Raw genomic sequence first — 19,726 nt, forward strand, 5'->3', positions numbered from 1 at the left:
CTGTTAAGAGCTGCTGATTTGTTGTTCAACAAAAGCCCAGCAGACACAGGCATTGTTTTATCACACTGATTCACATTTTGTTTGTAATCTACTTTCACCTCCCCATTTCTACGTGGTAAAAAAGGGATACCCCCTTTCTCCTTCCACTACTATTATGAATGGGGGGTTGGTCTGAAACTGAACAGTCCATCAAACAGGGGTGTTGAAGGTGGTATCTTCTCTGACCTGGTGTACAGGGAACCCAGAATCACTGGGTGAGGTGGGGGTGTGTGTGCATGCGCAGTGCTCCATCATTGGTTTTGATAGTAATGGACTAAAGTATGTGAATCAACACATAGGCTTTACATTTTGGCGTTACAACCTGTTGAGAATTTCTGTCTGAGGCATGTGGCTTTGAGGCTCCATAGTATCTTTTAAAAAGCTGTTCTGCAGAATTGGGATAAACCTTTAATATTGTCATAATCTAGAGTTCTTTATATCTGTGTGACCTTTTAATGCTGATACATATATCCTCCACAGTACAAAGTGTGCCAAAAGCATTAAATTAATCTTTCATACTTAGAAAAAAAGGTTTTATGGTCCTTGTGTTTAGAGTAATTCATTTTTAAAAAAAGGATAAAATGGGCTCAGAGAGGTTGAGTAACTTCCAATTACGGTCACAATTAAGTGGTAGATCACTTGCACTAAGTCTAAAGTCCTTTTCACAATATCAAACAAATCGTAGGCATGGAACCAAATAACATTTTTGGAGAGAGACAACACCCCTTAAAGGAATAAGGTTTTTAGCTTTTTATGTACATTTAGAGATAAAGCTTAAAATGCAAATCTTCCCTTGAGTGTGGGAAAGCATGAACAAATGAGTACCATAGGTTTTTACATATTCAAAAAATTAAACTCCAGGATTGTAGATTTAAAACATGGTACTTAATAGAAAGGTTCTAGATTAAAAATAATTTCTGTAAAGATACACATATGTATATGCACATATATTTACTTAGAAAACATGCTTCTTTGGATGTTTGTGCCATTGCTTAGTTATATGTTGTGTCCATAGCTGTTTCATTCCTATCCCTACACTTCAAGCTGCCATATTACTTTTAAATTACCTGATGACTCATCTTCAGTTAATTATAATAATTAAGTAAGTATTTAGCCAGTAAAGCACTTTCATGAGTAAAAAATACAGATTTTTGAATATGGTTCTAGGAATAGTTCAGTTTTCACATTTAATTTCTGAATCTCATATTTATCACATGTAGCATGAAATTGCTTCTGTTTAAAAAAAACAATTGTACATTCACTATAAACAGTACAAGAAGAAATACATATACTTCTGTCTGTCATATAAAAACATATGACATTTCCCTAAAAAGTTTCTTGAATTTAGAACATAGTTAATAATATGGTAACAATTTCATGTGGTAACAGAACGTAGCTAGATTTATCATAGTGATTACTTCCTAATGTAAATAAATGTTGAATCATTATGTTGTCCATCTGAAACTAATATAAGATTCTATGAAAAAAGAGAAAAGAGATTCCCTGCATATAGAAATTCTAGATCTTCTCTACTTGTAAATCTAAGTGTATCCTTATCAGATGATAGCATTTCCCCTAGGGCTTGGGTACATTTCATAAAAAGGAAAATACAGACAGTGGAAATAGAGGTGGAAATAGAACAGTTCAAGGGTGGAAGTTCATCATGTGTGTGTTGGGGGACAAGTGTAATGAGGACCCGCTCCCCTGGGTTTCAGTGACTTAGGGCAGCAAAGATACAAGAAGTGCAAGAAATACCTACTTTTCCTCAATGGGAAAGATGCCACAATTCAACAGGAGTAGAATGAATAAGAAGGAAAGTTTACTGGACTCAACTATGCAGCTGATGGTGTATCCAGCTTTCTCTGGGATTTTAAACATTTGCTTGAAAAGAGATTTTAAAGAAAAGGATTTCATTTCATTTTTGCTTCTTTTGGAAAGCTCTCATGTATAATTGATTGATCGCATTCCTGAAGAACAGAGATAATGATGCTGTTTGGCTGATGGTTCCAGAAGGTGCAGGAGCCAAAAGACCTGCTTCAAATGAGGGCATTTGTATGGCCTCAAAATGTCAGGATGGTGCGGATGCTGAAACAGGAAATAAAATATGTTAATTGTTTTAATGTTTGGATAATCTACTTTCTTCCATGTGAGAGTCCGAGGAGCATTCAGCTTTGAAGGAAATGTAAGACTTCAGCATTTAAAAGAGCAGTCCTCTTTTCAATACAGGCACACCGCACACTATTGCTCCTTCCAGATACCCCATTTTTTTACACATTGAAGGTCTGTGGCAACCTTGTGTTGAGTAAATCTACGAGTACTATTTTTCCAACAGCATTTGTTCACTTCATGTCTCTGTGTCATATTTTGGTAATTCTTACGATATTTCAAACTTTTTCATTGTTGTTATATTTGTTATGGTAATCTGTGATCGGTGATCTTTCCTGTTATTACATCATTGTTTTGGGGCTACCACCAATGTGCCCATATAAGATGGTGAGCTTGATCCATAAATATGGTGTGCATTCCGACTGTGACTGGCATTCCCCGTCTCTTTCTCTTTCCTGGGCCTCCCTATTTTCTGAGACACAATGATATTGAAATTATGCCAATTAACAGCACTACAATGATCTCTAAGTGTTCTAGTGAAAGGAAGAATCAATGGATATGACAGACTATTGCTGTCTTATTTATTTATAATATAATTTATTGTCAAATTGGCTAACATAGAGCATGTACAGTGCGCTCTTGGTTTTGGGGGTAGATTCCTATGGTTCATTGCTTACATACAACACCCAGTTATTGCTGTCTTATTTTAATAAATTGCCATAGTCACCCAAACTTCTGCACCCCTCGCCCTGATTAGTCAACAACCAGCAACACTGAGGCAAGACTTTCCACCAGCAAAAAGATTACAACTCGCTGAAAGCTCAGATGATGGTTTGCATTTTATAGCAATGCAATATTTTTTATGTGTATTTATTTAGAGAGAGAGAGGGAGAAAGAGAGCATGAGGGGGAGGGGCAGAGAGAGAGAGGGAGAGAAAGAATCCCTGATGCTTGATCCCATGAGCCATGAGATCATGACCTGAGCTGAAATCAAGAGCTGGATGCTAAATCAACTGAGCCATCCAGGTACTCCAGAAACATAATACTTTTTTTTTTTTTAATATTTTTATTTATTTCTAGGAGAGAGAGAGAGAGAGACAGCGCGAGCAGGGGAGGGTCAGAGAGAGAGGGAGTCACAGACTCTGAAAAAGGCTCCAGGCTCAGAGCTGGCAGTAAGCACAGAGCCGGACGCGGGGCTCGAACCCACGAACCGCGAGATCATGACCCAAGCGAAAGTCGGACGCTTAACCGACTAAGCCACCCAGGCGCCCCCATAATACTTTTTTTAAATTAAGGTCTGTACATTATTTTTTAGACATAATGCTATCGTACACTTAACTAGATTACAGTATAATGTAAAAGTTACTTTTTATATGCATGGGGAAAGCAAAAACTTTGTTTGACTTGCTTCATTGCAATATTCACTTTATTGCTGTGGCCTGGAACTGAACCGGCAATATCTCTAAGGTATGCCTATAATTTTTATTTGTGAAAACTTCTTTGTAAACTGAAAAAAGAAAAAATTTTTAAAAATCTAGTGAAAAAAATTAGTGATAGCTGTATAGAAAAAAAATCCCAAGATAACTCCAACTCTTTCCGTAATGAGTAGATCTTTAATATAATTTAAATTTATAGCCATTAATGGTAACCCTTTATAGGTGGCCAGGCAGTGACTCCATGTTATAATTAAGACTCTGTGACTCTGAATGTTTTTCCTTGCAAGGGTGACTGTTCTTTTATAAATAAAGCTGGGGTGACTTTGATCATTTAGATTCACTATAAACAAAATAGTTTGGTTTCAGCAGAACAGGAAGTGCAGAGCAACTGTTTTAGTTTGTCACAATATAATGTAAAATGTTCTACATCCTAAGACTGAACTACTAATGGATAACCAAGGTACTCCAACGCTTTTTTTTTTCTTTCATTCTTTCACCTTTTTTCTCTATTGGCCAACCCCTACAATAAAAAAGAAATTTAATATCTACCTCTTTCCAGAGCGAAGCAGGTCAAATCCTTCATTTATTTGTTCAAAAGGTAAAACATGGGTTATTAATGGATCAAGTGAAAACTTCTTAGCCATAAAATCAGCCACAAGTTTAGGGACAGAATCTTTACTCTTAAAGCCTGAAAAGAAAATAACATCATTGTAAGATTCAGCCATGAGTAAGAGGAGAATTGGAGAGGGGGCTTTCCGAGTAGAATTGAAATGAAAGTGTGTAGAAAGTGCTACATCCCACAGACTACAATTATTGAGGTTAATAAGAGATAGTGTTTCAGTATCCTTTTGCCATGGTTAAACTTTTTAAAAATCCATCTAGATAAACTAGGGTCCTTAATTATTAACTCTCTCATAGAGAAATTATACTATGGGTGGTTATTCCCTTATTCAAGGAGCAAATTTAGCGACTACCTAAATTTAGGCAATGAGAGCACACATGAATGATGGATTTCCTGGGTCCTATGAGTATTCAGTGCCTTGTGCAGTCATGAGTATAAAAGAAGTAGTACTGAGAGATTCTAGTTAGTTTATGGGGATACTAAAAAGTGTGTCTTGGGGGCACCTGGGTAGCTCAGTCGGTTAAGCGCCCAGCTTCAGCTCAGGTCATGATCTCGCGGTTCGTGGGTTCGAGCCCTGCATCCGTCTCTGTGCTGACAACTAGCTCAGAGCCTGGAGCCTGTTTCAGATTCTGTATCTCCCTCTCTCTCTGACCCTCCCATGCTCACTTTGTCTGTCTGTCTCTGTCTCTCTCTCTCAGAAATAAATAAAACATTAAAAAAATGGATAAAAGGTGTGCCTTGGAAACTTCTGTGTGCATCCTTATGTCTATATCTAGTTCATTTAGCCATGTTGCCTTTTAAAAACATCTTTTTAATATTTATTTTCGAGAGAGAGACAGAGAGACAGAGTGTGAGCAGAGGAGGGACACACATACACACACACACACACACAGAGAGAGAGAGAGAGAGAGAGAGAGAGAGAATCCAAAGCAGGCTCAGCCTCTGAGCTGTCAGCATAGGCCCGATGTGGGGCTCAAACTCACAAACCTCGAGATCATGACCTGAGCTGAAGTCGGATCCTTAACCGACTGAGCCACCCAGGTGCCCCTAACCCTGTTGCTTTTTATTTTTTTTATTATTTAAAAAAAATTTTTTAATGTTTTATTTATTTCTAGGAGAGAGAGGGAGACAGCGTGAGCAGGGGAGGGTCAGAGAGAGAGAGAGGGAGTCACAGACTGAAACAGGCTCCAGGCTCTGAGCTGGCAGTCAGCACAGAGCCCGACGCGGGGCTCGAACCCACGAACCACGAGATCATGACCTAAGCGTAAGTCGGACGCTTAACCGACTAAGCCACCCAGGCGCCCCCCCACCCCGTTGCTTTTTAAAAACTGGCTTTGTCACTTGTAAAAGGGAAGAACTCCTGAAAATAAGAATTCAGCCATCAAGCCTAAGTACATACCACCAAAAATTGCTCCTTTCCAGGTACGTCCACTCAATAGCATCATGGGGTTCATAGAGATATTTTGGGAATGAGGAGCTACTCCTACAATGACGCTTACACCGTATGACTCTTGGCAGCAGGACAAGGCAGCCATCTGGAATAAAATTAATATTTAGCATCATTTGGGTGAATTTTCTTTTATAGAGTGAATTTTCTGATAGTCTACACTAATGGTGCATGGTATCATGTAGCATTGATTTAGCTAGATTGTGAGTGTGTTCAGGGAAGAGATTATGGCTTTTGCTTTTTCATTCCTCATTGTGCCTAGGATAGTGTCATGGTTTTAGGAAATGCTCAAAAGATATTTTTGGAATGAAATAGTGGATGAATGAGTCTGTTGTATATGCTTAATTCTTCCTTATAATCGAGGCAAACATCATCACAAACATATCTATTTATCTATTAAGTAGTTATTTTGAATGTGGTACTTGAACCAGGTGTTTTAATGGTGAACAAGATACAAGGTCAATTACACCATCAAAACTGGTCATTTTGTCTACTTGATGGTCTTCTGGGACTTCAAAAGAAAGCCTCCCCCTCCAGCCAAGTTTTTAAACATATTCCATAGTAAGAGAATTGAGGATTCTCCAGCAATATATAATGATTAACCCTTTGATTTTGGAGCGTGATGTTTAGAAGACCAGATAACCTCAAAGCATGTGGCTATTGGATATTTGGTATCTTCAAGTGAAGTAACAATCTAATTTCACAGGAGAAAATGGAAGGAAAACAACAGAAAAAGGGTTTAAGGAGAAAGGCTATAGCCTTGGAACTTTAGCCATCTGAAGTTAATATATTGTCTCAAGTCAAGGCTACAAAAAGTTTATTCTTAGAGTGGTTCTCCCTATTATCATTACTGCTAGGATTTACTGGAAAGCGTCAAAAGGGGGATTTGTTGGTTTCTGGGGACTTTTCTTTCAGTAGGATTCTAGAGAATTGTGGATAGGTGGGATATAACTGGAAATGTATTCCTCCTTGCAGTTGATGATATTTATCATTGAAAGTAATGTGTGTATATTCCAAAGATGATGTAAACACTGCAAGATCAGAAACAGCACTGCATATCAATAATACTAGCTAACGTTTACTGAGCTTACCATCTGACATGTGGTGCTTTAGTATTCGACATGCATTATCTCCTGTAATTTATAAACAGTGCTATGAAGTATAGATCTCTTAAATTTTCTGGTGGAAAAATTTGTTGACTTTCTAAGGTATTCAGCCCAACACATAGTTCTTGGGTGCTTACTATGTGCCAGGCACTGTGCTGTCTGTTGTGGCAAAATGAGGCAGCGTGGTAAGTGGCAAAATGCTGTATTTTCTGTTAATAAAACGATACTGGTCTAAAATTGCCCATTATTCCTCTGGACAAAGTATGATATATGAAAGAAAATGGAAGTTTCTTAAAACATAAAATACCGTTAAACCATTTCATTATGAATGTGAGGGAAAAATCAAACTCGCCAATTTGAAAACAATTTCTATTACCCATATTTGTTTGAATTTTTTTTACTAAAAATTAACAAAGTAAAGTCATAGTGGCTTAATTAAAAAAAACTCTTTCCTCTCTAAAGGAGAAGTATTACTTGAGACAGATTTGCTGAGCTTATCTGACTAAAGATTTCTCATAATAATGAATTGAATAACCCAGATAACCAGCAGGATGTGGAAAATCACCATTCATAGTTTTTAAAATATTATTTATATGTAATATTTATATTCTACTGCATAAAAGTATACTCTGGAATGTGGAAGCAGATATCTCAAGGCATTTCATGTTACATACCATGGTGTCAAGCCGCCCAATGACTTCAAATGAAAAATCCACACCGCCACCACTCATCTCCTTCAGCACCTCATGGATTGGTTTCTTGTAGTCCTGAGGGCTGATGCACTCAGTGGCACCCACCTCTTTGGCTTTTGCAAATTTGTCTTTGTTGATGTCCACCCCAATAATCCTGGCCGCTCCTGCTGTTTTACAGCCTATGATAACAGACAAGCCAACTCCTCCAAGGCCAAACACAACACAGGTGGAGCCCTGGGTGACCTGTGTTTTCAGAAAATGCAAAAATAGATTAAATGATTGCCAGTGAGGCACCTGGGTGGCTCAGTTGGTTAAGTGTTCGACTTCGGCTCAGGTCATCATCTTGCTGTTTGTGAGTTCGAGCCCCACGCTGGGCTATGTGCTGACAGCTCAGAGCCTGGAAATCTACTTTGGATTCTGTGTCTCCCTCTCCCTCTGTCCCTTCCCCTGCTGGCACTCTGTCTTTCTCTCTCAAAAATATATAATCATTTAAAAAAAAAAGATTGCTAGAAAATGCCTAAGCTATATAAAGTGCCATGCCTTGTCTGTTATGAGGAGCTATTCAAACTCTTACGTCCAGCCTCCTGCCAAATCTCTTGGCTTCAGTTGCTTCATGTTTAAATTGAGGTGGTTGAATTAGATGAGTGGTTCTCAAACTTTGCTGGACATAAGACTCACCTGGGGAGCTTTAAAACATCTCAATGCCTAGGTCACAGCTTATAACCAATTCCATCAGAATCTCTGCAGGTGGAACCCAATCCCCAGGTGACTCCAGTTGGAAACCCAGGCTGGGAGCCAGTGGATTGGACAATCTTTGTACCCTAAATGCCAGTGACTCCCATCTTAAATCAAATCTAGTAGCTCAAATCCATCAACAGCCAGTTTTAGTATATCACACACAGAAATGCAAGTTTTGGGAGATGAAATAATAAGTAGGAAAGATTATTCAGGGAGACTGAAAAAATAATTCAATCAAACCCTCAGTAATCAAGTACTTGTTTCATTAACTTTGAGAATCATGAGAGTGTCATGAGAGCAGTAGTTAGCTGTGAAACATGTAACAGTTAGCCTTAACTTAGAGAAAAGCCTAAGAACAGGGGAAATTTAATAGATAACTAAGATAATATAGCTTGAGTCCACTATGATCTTAGTGGGTCTTTATCCCTGCTTTAAAAAATATACTAATAAACACTGTTCAATGAAAAGTTGGTCTATATTTTATTAACGGCTGAAAACAATTATGAGTGCTCTCAGCTTCTTCTCTGTGTGTAGGCCTCAGCTAGACCATCTGCTTAAACAGATGATGAAATCGCATAAGGGACTTAGTGCTAAAGCCTCAAAAATTTAGAAAACATGTGCTTTCAACTGTTTAAATTGTCTAGGGACTGTTTAGTAAACCCAGTCTGTTATAATCAGCCTTCAGTGTGGCTGTTAATATTTCTCCTGTCCCAAGTAACCATACTCTGGGATGCAACACCACTTTTTACCTTAGAAAAATTTGAGAACAGTTATTATGATCTAAAGGTGAAGGTAATTATATATCATGGTTTAAGATTCAGCAGGAGTTTTGAGAGATAGACTAGTCACAGCTCTCATACTGACCAGCTATGAGATCTTGAGCAAATAGCTTTATGTCTCTGGGTTTCCATCTCATAAAATGAAGGAATACTGCCAGATTTCCAGCTTTTTGGGAAGAGGAATTTCTGTTTAAAGAATTTCTCTTTAAAATATACCACCTCTGAACTGTGTGTTTATACATGTGTGTGCAGGAAATGAGATGTAGCAGTGAAATCCCCTAATAACTGGATTAAATGTCAAATGCATTATTGAAGCTTCATTACTTCCTTTGTAGGGATCCACAGAATGGGTGGGTTAGTGACTCTTGGTTTTGAGGTATATTATATAAGGCTTTGGAGTCTACTGTTGATCCCAATTCTGAGAGTAGAAGATTCATGGACTAGATGCTAATCAGAGGTGATCCTTTCATCTTATTTACTTTTGATGCCTCAAAAGCTAGCAGAACCTACTATGCCTGATACATGTTGGTGTTAACAGTACAATAAATTACTAAATGAGCTCCCAGCTCTAAAATTTAGTAATTACATAAAGAAAAGTGTACAGTAATTGTTGAAAATTACACCTTTACTCTTTCTTAACTAGGCATCAATAGCATTTTCATCTGTGATAAATACATTTTCTAGGATATGCTCCTCAATTCCTTCTGAGGGCATTTTTCCACTCATAACTGATACCCTAAATTTTATCAATGTTATTGTGGTAGCAGGAGGAAAAGCTTCCAGCTAATCTATAAAGAATGATCTCTGATTCCTATGAGAAATTGCTCTCCTCTTGGTTTTTGATAGTCTGAGTGTAACTGGTTTTATCAACCATTGTCAGTCCTACCTTGGCAACTTTGACTGCAGACCCATAACCAGTAGAAAATCCACAGCCAATGAGACAGACTTTCTCCAGTGGTGAGGCTTCATCGATCTTGGCCACTGCCATCTCATTCGCCACTGTGTACTGGGAGAAGGTGCTGATGCCAAGGAAATGGTAAATGGGCTTCCCTCTGCAGGTGAATCTGATGGTACCATCCTGCATGGTTCCCCGGGGCATGTTCAGACTGGCCAGTGTAACACAGAGACACACAGAGCATGAGAGAGTAGCATAACTGATGTGCAAATCCATTGCCTGTGTAAGGATAGTATCAGAAACTTACTCGCTTTTCAAGCAGAAATTGCCTTCTGGGTGTTTACAAACATTGCATTTTCCACACTGGGGAGTAAAGAGTGGAATGACTTTGTCACCTGGAGGGTATAAAACAAAGTCTTCTTAAATTTCTACCCAGGAATTAATACAAGAACCAGAAGCTTATGCATATGTATTAGAGGTATGTGTCTTTGAAATCGCCAAGAAATAGGGTTCACCACTATGTCATTGGTCATTACCTGCCAGCGTTGTTATTGGTTTGGGTTTCTATGTGCCTGAAGACTCTCAAAGAGGAAATGCAAATATTGGAAACAACATAGATTAAAAAATATTTCTAGCATATTAATAGTTATCCATATAAAATTTTCTATGTATTCACCCTTTAACCCTAAAAATATTTATCTATATTAATATAAAATTAGGGTAAAATAAATATTAAAAATAAAATAGTACTTTGTCACAAGTCACATTTAACCATGGTTAAAGGTAATAACAGGTATTGTCTATGGCAGGATGTCTTCTGCTAGGTCTATTTCATTCCCTTCCATCTAGTCCGTTTTGTTCACTGAACGTTCAAGAAGGGAGGCCATACTGGAAAAGGAAATCAATGAATGAATCTCTTCCCACCTCAGAGTAGATCATGTAGGTTCAGTTATAGCCTCCTGGCCCCCATCCTGTGAAATCAGTACAGAACAGTTTCCATATAGTGATTTGGAGACTCAGGACATAGACTTTTGTTTTCTTAGTTTGTCCCATTTGTAGTTCTCTTTGGACCTGACAGAAGATAGGACTCAGCAACACTCAAATGGAAATTATTTGTTTATGAACTCTAACTTTGGCAGGCACTGCATCTCTCTTGATCGTTATGTGTCCCCAGGATCTAACCTGGTGCCTGACATCTAATAGGTACTCAGTAGGCACTTGCTAAAGGAGAGAATACATGAGTGCATGAATGCATACATGTCTGAGTCAGGCAAGGAGAGAAGAAAGGAGGAGACCTATATTCTAGTCCCAGCTCGTCCATGACCTTCTGCAAGGTCTTTCCAGGCTGGATGATTGTAGTCCTGAACTGTGAATTCCCTAAGTGTGAATTCTGTACCTGGTTTTACTGTAGTCACTCCTTCTCCAACACTTTCCACAATGCCAGCTGCCTCATGGCCTAAGATCGCAGGGAGAGGCGTGATAATCGTTCCACCAACTGCATGGTCATCTGAGCGACAGATTCCTGTGGCCACCATCTACACGGGAAAGGGAGGATGATTGGATTCAGAAAAGAATAGAACCCTTTTCTTTTCCTCATCAAACAATTTGGAATAGCACGTAAAACATTTTTTATGAAATAAACTTATTTAATATACAAAAATGTATCCTTATTATAGAAGTAGAAATTACAGATTAGCACTAAGAAAATTGTCACTTAAATTCTACCATCTGATACTAGTTGATGTTGAAATCTTGATGTACATCCCTTTGCACTTTTTTCTTGTACAAACACATAAATTCTTTTTTATTTTATTGGGATTAGACTGTATATACCCTGGTCCCTTTTAAAAAATTTAACAACTTGTATTTATATCTTTGCTTGACAATAAGTGTTTGGATCACCATATAAAAAGTGCCTTTTGATGGATTTTTGCTTATTTCCATTTTTACCATTTTCAGAATCTTTTGAACTTAAAATTAAATAGGAGTGGAAAAATGTTTCACCTTAATACGAACTTCATGGGCCTTAGGAGGTGCGACCTCCACCTCCTCAATGGAAAAGGGTTTCTTCAACTCCCACAGCACAGCTGCTTTGCATTTGATTACCTGGAAATTGAATAGAAAGGTGATACTAGTTTTTCCCCATTCTTAAAGTCAAGGATAGTGACTTTCATTTTGTTATGTGCAACATGTAGCCCCCTGTCTGGAACCTAACAAGTGTCCCATAGAAATGAAAGACCCCTGATTTACAAGGGGAATAAAAATACCTTTTTAAAAAACAGGCAAAGCCATAACACAAGGAAAGAGAAACAGGATCAGCTATAATGAGACATTGAGATAAAATGGAATATATTCTTTTAGGCCATCTTCATGTTGCTTTTTGTTTTCCAAGGGTTGTTTATTCCTGCTGTTTTCTAATGTGGTCCTTAAATCGGTTGTTTACCCACAACTGTTGGCTGGTGTGTGAAGTTCTAAATCCACTTAATTTTGCTAACAGTTTTAGTGCTGTTCACATAAAAGCTATTGCCCTCTTGCTCAATTCTCTACTGAAGCCCAAGTAATCTAACTTTATGATTTCAGTTACACATTTGCCTCTCTGACTAGGATGAGTTTTCTTTCCCTACTTGCCTGTTCTCTTCCCTTGACTCTTTTCCCTACTGCTTGTGGGTGCTACTTGCTTGCGTCACTCATTTGAAAGTTAGCTCTGGCAGTGCTGTTTTGTAGTCTATTTATGTACAGAAATTCCTTCCAGATTAGTTTTGCAACAAAAATTGCAGAGGTTACAGCTGTATACACACACTCACACACACCTATGTATACAGGTCCGTGTGTATATATTTAAAAATGGGAGAATGGTGTGCTTGAATTTCTAGCTAGCACAGTTCACCCACCGAGGTTCTGAAAAGTAAAAGTTGAAAACATTTTTAGTGGCTGGGATTGTAATATAAAGCAGTCTTCATTGTTGCAAAGCTTACACAGTTAAGGAAGTTTTCTTCTAGAAAGAATTGACGTAATTGCAAATATGATAAATTTTAAACACGAATTTATCCTTTTGAAAATTCATTTTCATGTCAAATCCTCCCAGGTTGCAAGGTGTTTGCCATGGTCAGTGCCCCAGTAGATATAAAAATTCTTGGGAATAATATTCTAGGGGTAGATAAGTCCTGATTACAAGGTCCTATCCCAGGTGAGTTACATACTTGATCTTTAAACCTCACAATGATGGTACCAGGGCAGTATTATTGAATTCTTGGTCTTATTTTACAGATGAAAACATTGAGGCTCAATTGACTCAGAAATTGAGTAATTTTCCCAAAGTCACAAAGCTGACTGTTTAGAGAATTAAGATCAATGCATGGCAGTGAAAAGAGCTTAAATAATAATAGCAGCAACAGTATGACAGCAGTGACTAACATTTGTTGAATTATTTCTATGTACCAGGCACTGTTACAAGTCCATTACAGTATTAATTTATTAAATTCTTACACCACCTTATGCTATTTAGCATTTGAGGAGAATATAATGCAGGAGGGGTAAACATAAATGGTGTTATTACAAAGCTAAAAGTGATTGACGCTGCATCCAAAGGCAGAGGATTTGTTTTCATTAATACATTTGGTTTGCATATTTGCTCTCCGAACTCCTTTTAACCTGAGTTTTGGCATATTTAATTGTTCTTTCCTAACTTTTCTTCATTTGAAATGTAACTTGCCATTGTAAATGCTAACCAGTAATGAACAAAAATAAAGAGATTTGGAATAAGAAAACTGACATTTGGTGACCCGTGTGATTTCCAACCAATCTTATTGATATAGGAATGTTGTCACATGATGTGTATAGAAACCTCAGAATCTTTAAGTTATCATAGCAAGATAGTATATTGTGTGATCCACTCCAATGTAACACATGTCCTAGAAACAGTTGCATAGGCTTTTGTAATTAAGTTATACAACATGAATTGCTTATATTGAATGACCACATGTGTTTCTGTGCACCAGTAAGCACATTGAACAAATGAGCATGAATCCATGAAAAACTTAGAACTGATTATCTCTGTTCTCAGTGCTAATAAGTGATTCAAACTGTTATCACTGTTATTTTTACTTTTATTTTGTAAAACCATGTTGACTTTTGTGTGGAGAAGATACTGTTCCATTGGATCTCTGTGGAAATTTCTTGGATTATGCACAGTGGGGCCTTTGTAATTCAGAATTTGTATGCTGATGTTGACTTACTTATAGCCTTGATGGTTTTAAAGTTTTGAAATCAGTGTGCCTTTTGTAAGAGGTTTCATAGTAAGGTTCAAAATATATTTGAAAGTCCTCTGAATCAAATTCCTCTCATAAAACTTTTGTGAGATCTAACTTTCCTGTGTTCCTAAAACGAATATGATTACCAAAACAACATATTTAAATTATAGTTTTTTTTTAATATAAAGAAAACTCCTTGATTAAAAACATAGAATTTTATTTTTTTCTTAAATAGCTTATTGTCAAGTTGGTTTCCATACAACACCCAGTGCTCATCCCAACAAGTGCCCTCCTCCATGCCCATCACCCCCCTTCCCCTCTCCCCCACCCCCATCAGCCCTCAGTTTGTTCTCAGCATTCAAGAGTCTCTCATGGTTTGCCTCCCTCCCTCTCGCCAACTGTTTTTCCCCTTCTTCTCCCCCATGGTTCTCCTTTCCACTCCCCCTTCTCAACCCATGTTGAGTTCCTCCTAATCCACCTCTATGTGCCAACATATGGTATCTGTCCTCTGCCTGACTTACTTCACTCAGCATAACACCCTCAAGGTCCATCCATGTTGCTACAAATGGCCAGATTTCATTCTTTCTCATTGCCAAAAACATAGAATTTTAGATTTACAAATCTATTTATGATTGGCTATAACTACTGCAAATGTATTTAATACAGGAAGTAAAGACTTTATTAGGTACAGATGCTATACATTCTTGATAAAGATATTTAGGAATAGCCTATTTTTAATTGTAGTTTAGTATACATTGCATATTGAAGCACACAATCTATATTGTATTTCAGTATACATTGTTTCTAATTTATATATGAATTTTAAATTATTCATTAATACTATATCTTTGTGAATTATATAGTAAGAATATATTTCCAAAAGTAGAAAACAAATTTTTTGCTTACTTTTCCTGCTGTGCTCATGGTTCCGTTTTCTCTGCAGACCAGGAGACTGGTGAATTCTTACAGGCTTTTTTCTGTTTTGAGTAGATAAAGCTGATATATTATACAGATATTTTGTTTGCTTGAGTATCCACCCATTCCACACATGTGATCTGGGGCCTTTAAGCCACACCTATCAGCTTTTTCTCAAGCCCAGTCAAATCAGAAAGAAAAGCACACTGAGCCAGCATCCAAACCTTTGATTTTGTTTGCACTATGCCAATTTCAGTTAATATATTGGTTTCCTTAGATTCACTGTGTCCCTACCCCTACATTTTAATCTCACTCTCTTTTTTCCGCTAGATTCCATATTTCTTTTCTTTCCATCCCACATAGGGTGTTCAGAGTTTTTTTCCCTTTGGGTGAGGTGATCTCCAACCTCTAGTCCGTATGTTGCAATTTGAAAAGAGGAGTCAGGAAGCAGCACACATGGTGTTGGACAGAGAGTGCTCTGAGCCAGAGGAACAGGTTTGATTTAGCACTCTTTTCATAGAAGGAAAGTTGGACAGCAGTGAGTCACAGCACAGATGCTCACCTCTACCTGTCATAACAGGGAGTTTGGAGCAGTGGTTATAGCATGGCAGACCCTATCCTTACTAGCTGTGTGCACTTGGATTTATTATTTATCTGTCTTTGGCCTTAGTTTTCTTACCTGTAAAAAAAAGTAGGATGACTGTTAGTACCCCCTGGAGAAGTTGTTTGAGGAAAACTGAGATAATCCTTTTAAAGCACTTCTTAGGGAGCCCGACAAATAGGACAACCTTCAGTGAGTATTAACTACTCATTAAACTCACTAAAAAACTTTAGTGCTGACAACCTTTCTTTTTGTTCTCCCAGCCCGCTAGTGGCTGAATGTTAATGTTCTCTGTGGCCTCAACATGCCTTTTGTGATATTTCAGCTTTTCAACAATTGTGCGGCCAGTTTTCAGTAATAAATCTACTTTGTTTGAAATACAGAGTTTTCTCTTTTCCTAACTGGACACTGATACAGTTCTTGGCACCAAAAGTGCTCCCAGAAGCATACTCTCTAGAAAACCAAAGTATTACACAGACTCAGTTAATTTACCCAGACTGGGTCTTTTTAATGGTTACTAGTGTTGACATAGAAAGCACTGGAATGAGTATGTTAAAGGGAGTTGAGAAGAAAGGAAAAGAATCCAGAATCATCAAAAGAAGAGAAGTCAATAGATGACTAACAGGACCTGCTTACTCTTTTCCACTATAGATTTAGTGTAGGTCTCATTTGCCACATTTTGCACACCACCCATATGTTTTCAAGTACAAGTTTTGCAGAGCACTTTGAAGGTGTTTGAAGTATAGTGCCTTTTGAATCCTTACATGATACGGTCACTGAAAATGTTATGCTCAGCCACATATGCCCATTTGCACAATGCTATGGAACTTGTTTTAGAATTTTCATTTATTTTGTCTTTTAAGAGTCCTAGAATATAACCAACTCTTTTGTCTCTGTCATTTTTCCCGTGTTTGATTTTTCATTTTCATTTTTACCAAAATTATACGTTCATATACATAGGCAAAACTTTTTTCTACAAAGCCTCCTAAGAAAAGCAGCTGTATTTGCTTTCCTACTTTTTCCTACATTTACTCTTCCCTACAAGCCACTGCTTTCAACCTTTGAAACTTATTATTATTATTATTATTATTTTTTATTTCCACATCTCCAAGTAGGATGCATATATTCCTAACCTGGTGTTGCTTTGGGCATTTCTATTAACTTCCCATTTTGGAGGATGAAAATTTGGAGCAGTCATTACCACAAAAATGCTCCACTTCTAGGGGTGGAGAGAGTGAGGAGGAAGAGGAGGGGTGCGATCCCATAATACCATCCTGGAGGGCGGTAGGTGGTTTGTATCTGAGCTGTGAGGTGCATGTCACCTCAGACCTTGGTGCTTCTGTCTCTAACATGAGAGGAAGCCATGCAGTGGGGTGGAAAATGGCAGATGTTCCTAGGGGAGGAGACCCTTTCTGGCAAGAGGGTGCTGATAGAGAGTTACCAGAATCTGACCCGGGTGACAAACTACTGTGAAAACAACTATACACAGGCTAGAGATAAGACAAAACTTTAGAAGAGCCCAAAGCTTACACAGCCCAATCCCTAGCTAGTGTTGCTGGTGTTATTATTGAATCAATGCACTGGCCAACAATGGACTCCAGTTGCTAGTTATCCAAGCCTCTCAGCTTCGGAGAATGGAGGTTTCCATCAATCATATCTCACAGACTGTGGACATTCATAAAGAGAAAGTGTCTGGAAGAGAGAGTGGCACTTTGACAACAAATAAGAATATATCAAGAACTCCCCCAAATAATAGCACTTGCAAAGATGGAGCTCCCTGTAAGGTATATTCAGAGACCTATTGACCGTACAGTTCTGGATGGGCCATGGTGTCAAGCATGGAAATAACCAGCCTGCAAGAACTGGCATACACTGACCAGAACAAATCCTCCTACTCAGAAACCTCCAAGCTCTTCCATGTCAGACTGGGAAACACTGGGACAGAATACTCCTCACAAAACTCTGGTACCTGTTAAAACCCCAACAGTTCCTAATGACTGCATGACAAGTCCTGCTAGGCTCAGAAGTCAGCATAGTCCAGGCAGGACATCTTTAAACCAGACACCAAGGAGACACAGTGGAAGTAGTGGAGGGAGTGGAAATCGAGAAAAGAGTGGAAGCAGCAGTATTGACATCCCCATTGCCATGCCTACACTTCACCACCCACTATTGGACCAGCAGCCTTGGGCTCAGGTCCTGGTTCCCAGTATGGCACAGTAACTGGGAGATTTCTCAACTCTACCACTTCGTTGACGTCTTCTGGTGGATATAAACAACTCCCTCTGTGACTGCTCAATTTTCTGCTCAGCCTCATGTTAATGGAGGTCCACTTTATTCTCAGAATTCAGTTTCTATTGCTCCAACCTCTCTCCCTATGCCTCAGTTGACTCCACAGATAACCTCTCATAGGCTTCACGGTCAGGGTGCAGGAAAACATTGCTGATAGTCCAACTCCACGATGTCCACCTCCCCCAGATGACATTCCCATGTTTGATGACTCTGCCTCAACCACCACCCCAGTGGATTATGAAGATGAAGAGTCTGCAGTAGTTCAGTGTAATCCACATGCAAATGGGGATCCTCCTTTGGCCCTCAAGAATGATGTTGAGAAAGTTGTGGCAATATATGATTGTATGAAAGACAAGGATGATGAACTATCATTTATGGAGGGTACAGTCATTTATGTAATAAAGAAGAATGACGATGGTTGGTATGAAGGAGTCTGCAATCAAGTGACTGGTCCATTCCGGGAACTATGTTGAATCAATCATGCACTATGCTGATTAAATTTTTGCTTTTAAAGTAGGTTCTTCTTATTACTCAGTCATACTGTGGGACAATTATGGTTAACAGAATTGTCTTAAAATGTTTTCAAATGTGCCCATATTTTTAGGACATGCTGTTTTATTGGTATAACTGAATGTCTACCTGTACACATAAGTCCTTGATGCAGTTTGTGTATTGCTAAACAGCAATTAATATAGGAGACTGGCCATACCTGATTATGCTTATGTACTTACACAGTTAACTTCATGACCAGCCTAAGTATTCTGGGAGAGTGTGGTAGAATATTTAACAAATCATGATTCAGACTGTACCATTACATGTTTCCATGCAGTATTGTTACTAACGCTACGTCAGACTAATATTAAACTCAGAAAATTTCAATCCTGGTGCTGGTCATACTTTTTGTTTACATTTTCTCATTCTTGAAATATACTGTTTGTGTAAAGCATGCATACAAATTTATGTATTGAAATATACATAAAAATCCAAGATGCTTCTAATTTGTGCAATATTTAGTTGGAGTACTCATACTTAGGTCTCTTGAAATGAATTGAGTCTCTAAGGTCTTCATGTGAAATAAAACAAGGGGTTATCTGTAATGTTGTAATTGGTACTTAAGTTCTTTAATGAGTGTATTTGCTTTATAAATTTTTTCTATTCATAAATACATAAGTGAACCAAAAGTTTTTGTCCTTTCCCTCATTAGTTTGCTTATAAAATAAATGAATAAATTAAAAGAATGCTCTACTTTCTCTTGTTTCCTAAAAGAGTAACTGAATAATTTATTAGGACTTTGTAAATGTTATGTATAGGTTAGCCACGTAGTTTGCAATGTTTCTCTTTTTTCCTTTACCTAAAGAATTCTGTTTTTCTCTAGGATTAAATACTGTTTTTTAAAACACTAGCTTGGTATGGCACTTGGGTGGATCAGTCGGTTAAGAGTCCAGCTCTTGGTTTTGGCTCAGGTCATGATCTGGTGGTTTTGTGAGTTTGAGCCCGGCATCAGGCTCTGTGCTGACAGGGATTTTCTCTCTCTCCCTTTCTCTCTGCTCCTTCCCTGCTCTCTGTATCTCTCTTACCTCTTACCTTAAGAGTTAACTCTGTATCTCTTGTATCTCTCAAAACTAAGTAAACTTTTAAAAAAAAATTATAAAAAACTAGCTTGGTTTGGTCTTTATACCTACATCTAATTCAATGCCCAAAGCATCTCCAGTTGTCTAATTCTCCACTTAGGACAAATAAACACATTAAGTGTCCCACCAAATTTGTCTTTAGAGAAATCTCACCTGGAGTCTTTGACTTGCTCCAGAATGG

The 19,726-nt window shown here is 38.0% G+C and overlaps 1 protein-coding gene and 1 pseudogene across 1 annotated transcript; one reads left to right on the forward strand and one right to left on the reverse strand.

Moving 5' to 3' along the window:
• Window positions 1–1,572: 1,572 nt before the first annotated feature.
• LOC120246622 (alcohol dehydrogenase E chain) lies at window positions 1,573–15,049 on the reverse strand. The gene is made up of 9 exons (XM_039254247.1): window positions 15,016–15,049; window positions 11,864–11,965; window positions 11,256–11,394; window positions 10,167–10,254; window positions 9,851–10,070; window positions 7,430–7,690; window positions 5,602–5,737; window positions 4,130–4,268; window positions 1,573–2,124 (listed from the first exon to the last, which is right to left on the reverse strand). Exons 1-9 carry the CDS (start codon window positions 15,031–15,033, stop codon window positions 2,100–2,102), a joined length of 1,128 nt encoding a protein of 375 aa, XP_039110178.1. The 5' UTR covers window positions 15,034–15,049; the 3' UTR covers window positions 1,573–2,099.
• Window positions 15,050–16,988: 1,939 nt separating this feature from the next.
• On the forward strand, window positions 16,989–18,412 carry LOC120246615 (annotated as a pseudogene).
• Window positions 18,413–19,726: the final 1,314 nt, after the last annotated feature.

Source organism: Hyaena hyaena, unplaced genomic scaffold (assembly GCF_003009895.1).
Source record: "Hyaena hyaena isolate Hyena2069 unplaced genomic scaffold, ASM300989v1 scaffold_480, whole genome shotgun sequence".
NCBI classification, from domain to species: domain Eukaryota; kingdom Metazoa; phylum Chordata; class Mammalia; order Carnivora; family Hyaenidae; genus Hyaena; species Hyaena hyaena.

Excerpts from the sequence above, each read along its gene's own strand:
- LOC120246622 (XM_039254247.1), bottom strand. Across the intron at positions 7,691-9,850 it reads CTGCAGTCAAAGTTGCCAAG|GTCACCCAGGGCTCCACCTG; the intron begins GTAGGACTGACA and ends CTGAAAACACAG. Across the intron at positions 4,269-5,601 it reads GAAAGGAGCAATTTTTGGTG|GCTTTAAGAGTAAAGATTCT; the intron begins GTATGTACTTAG and ends TTTTCTTTTCAG.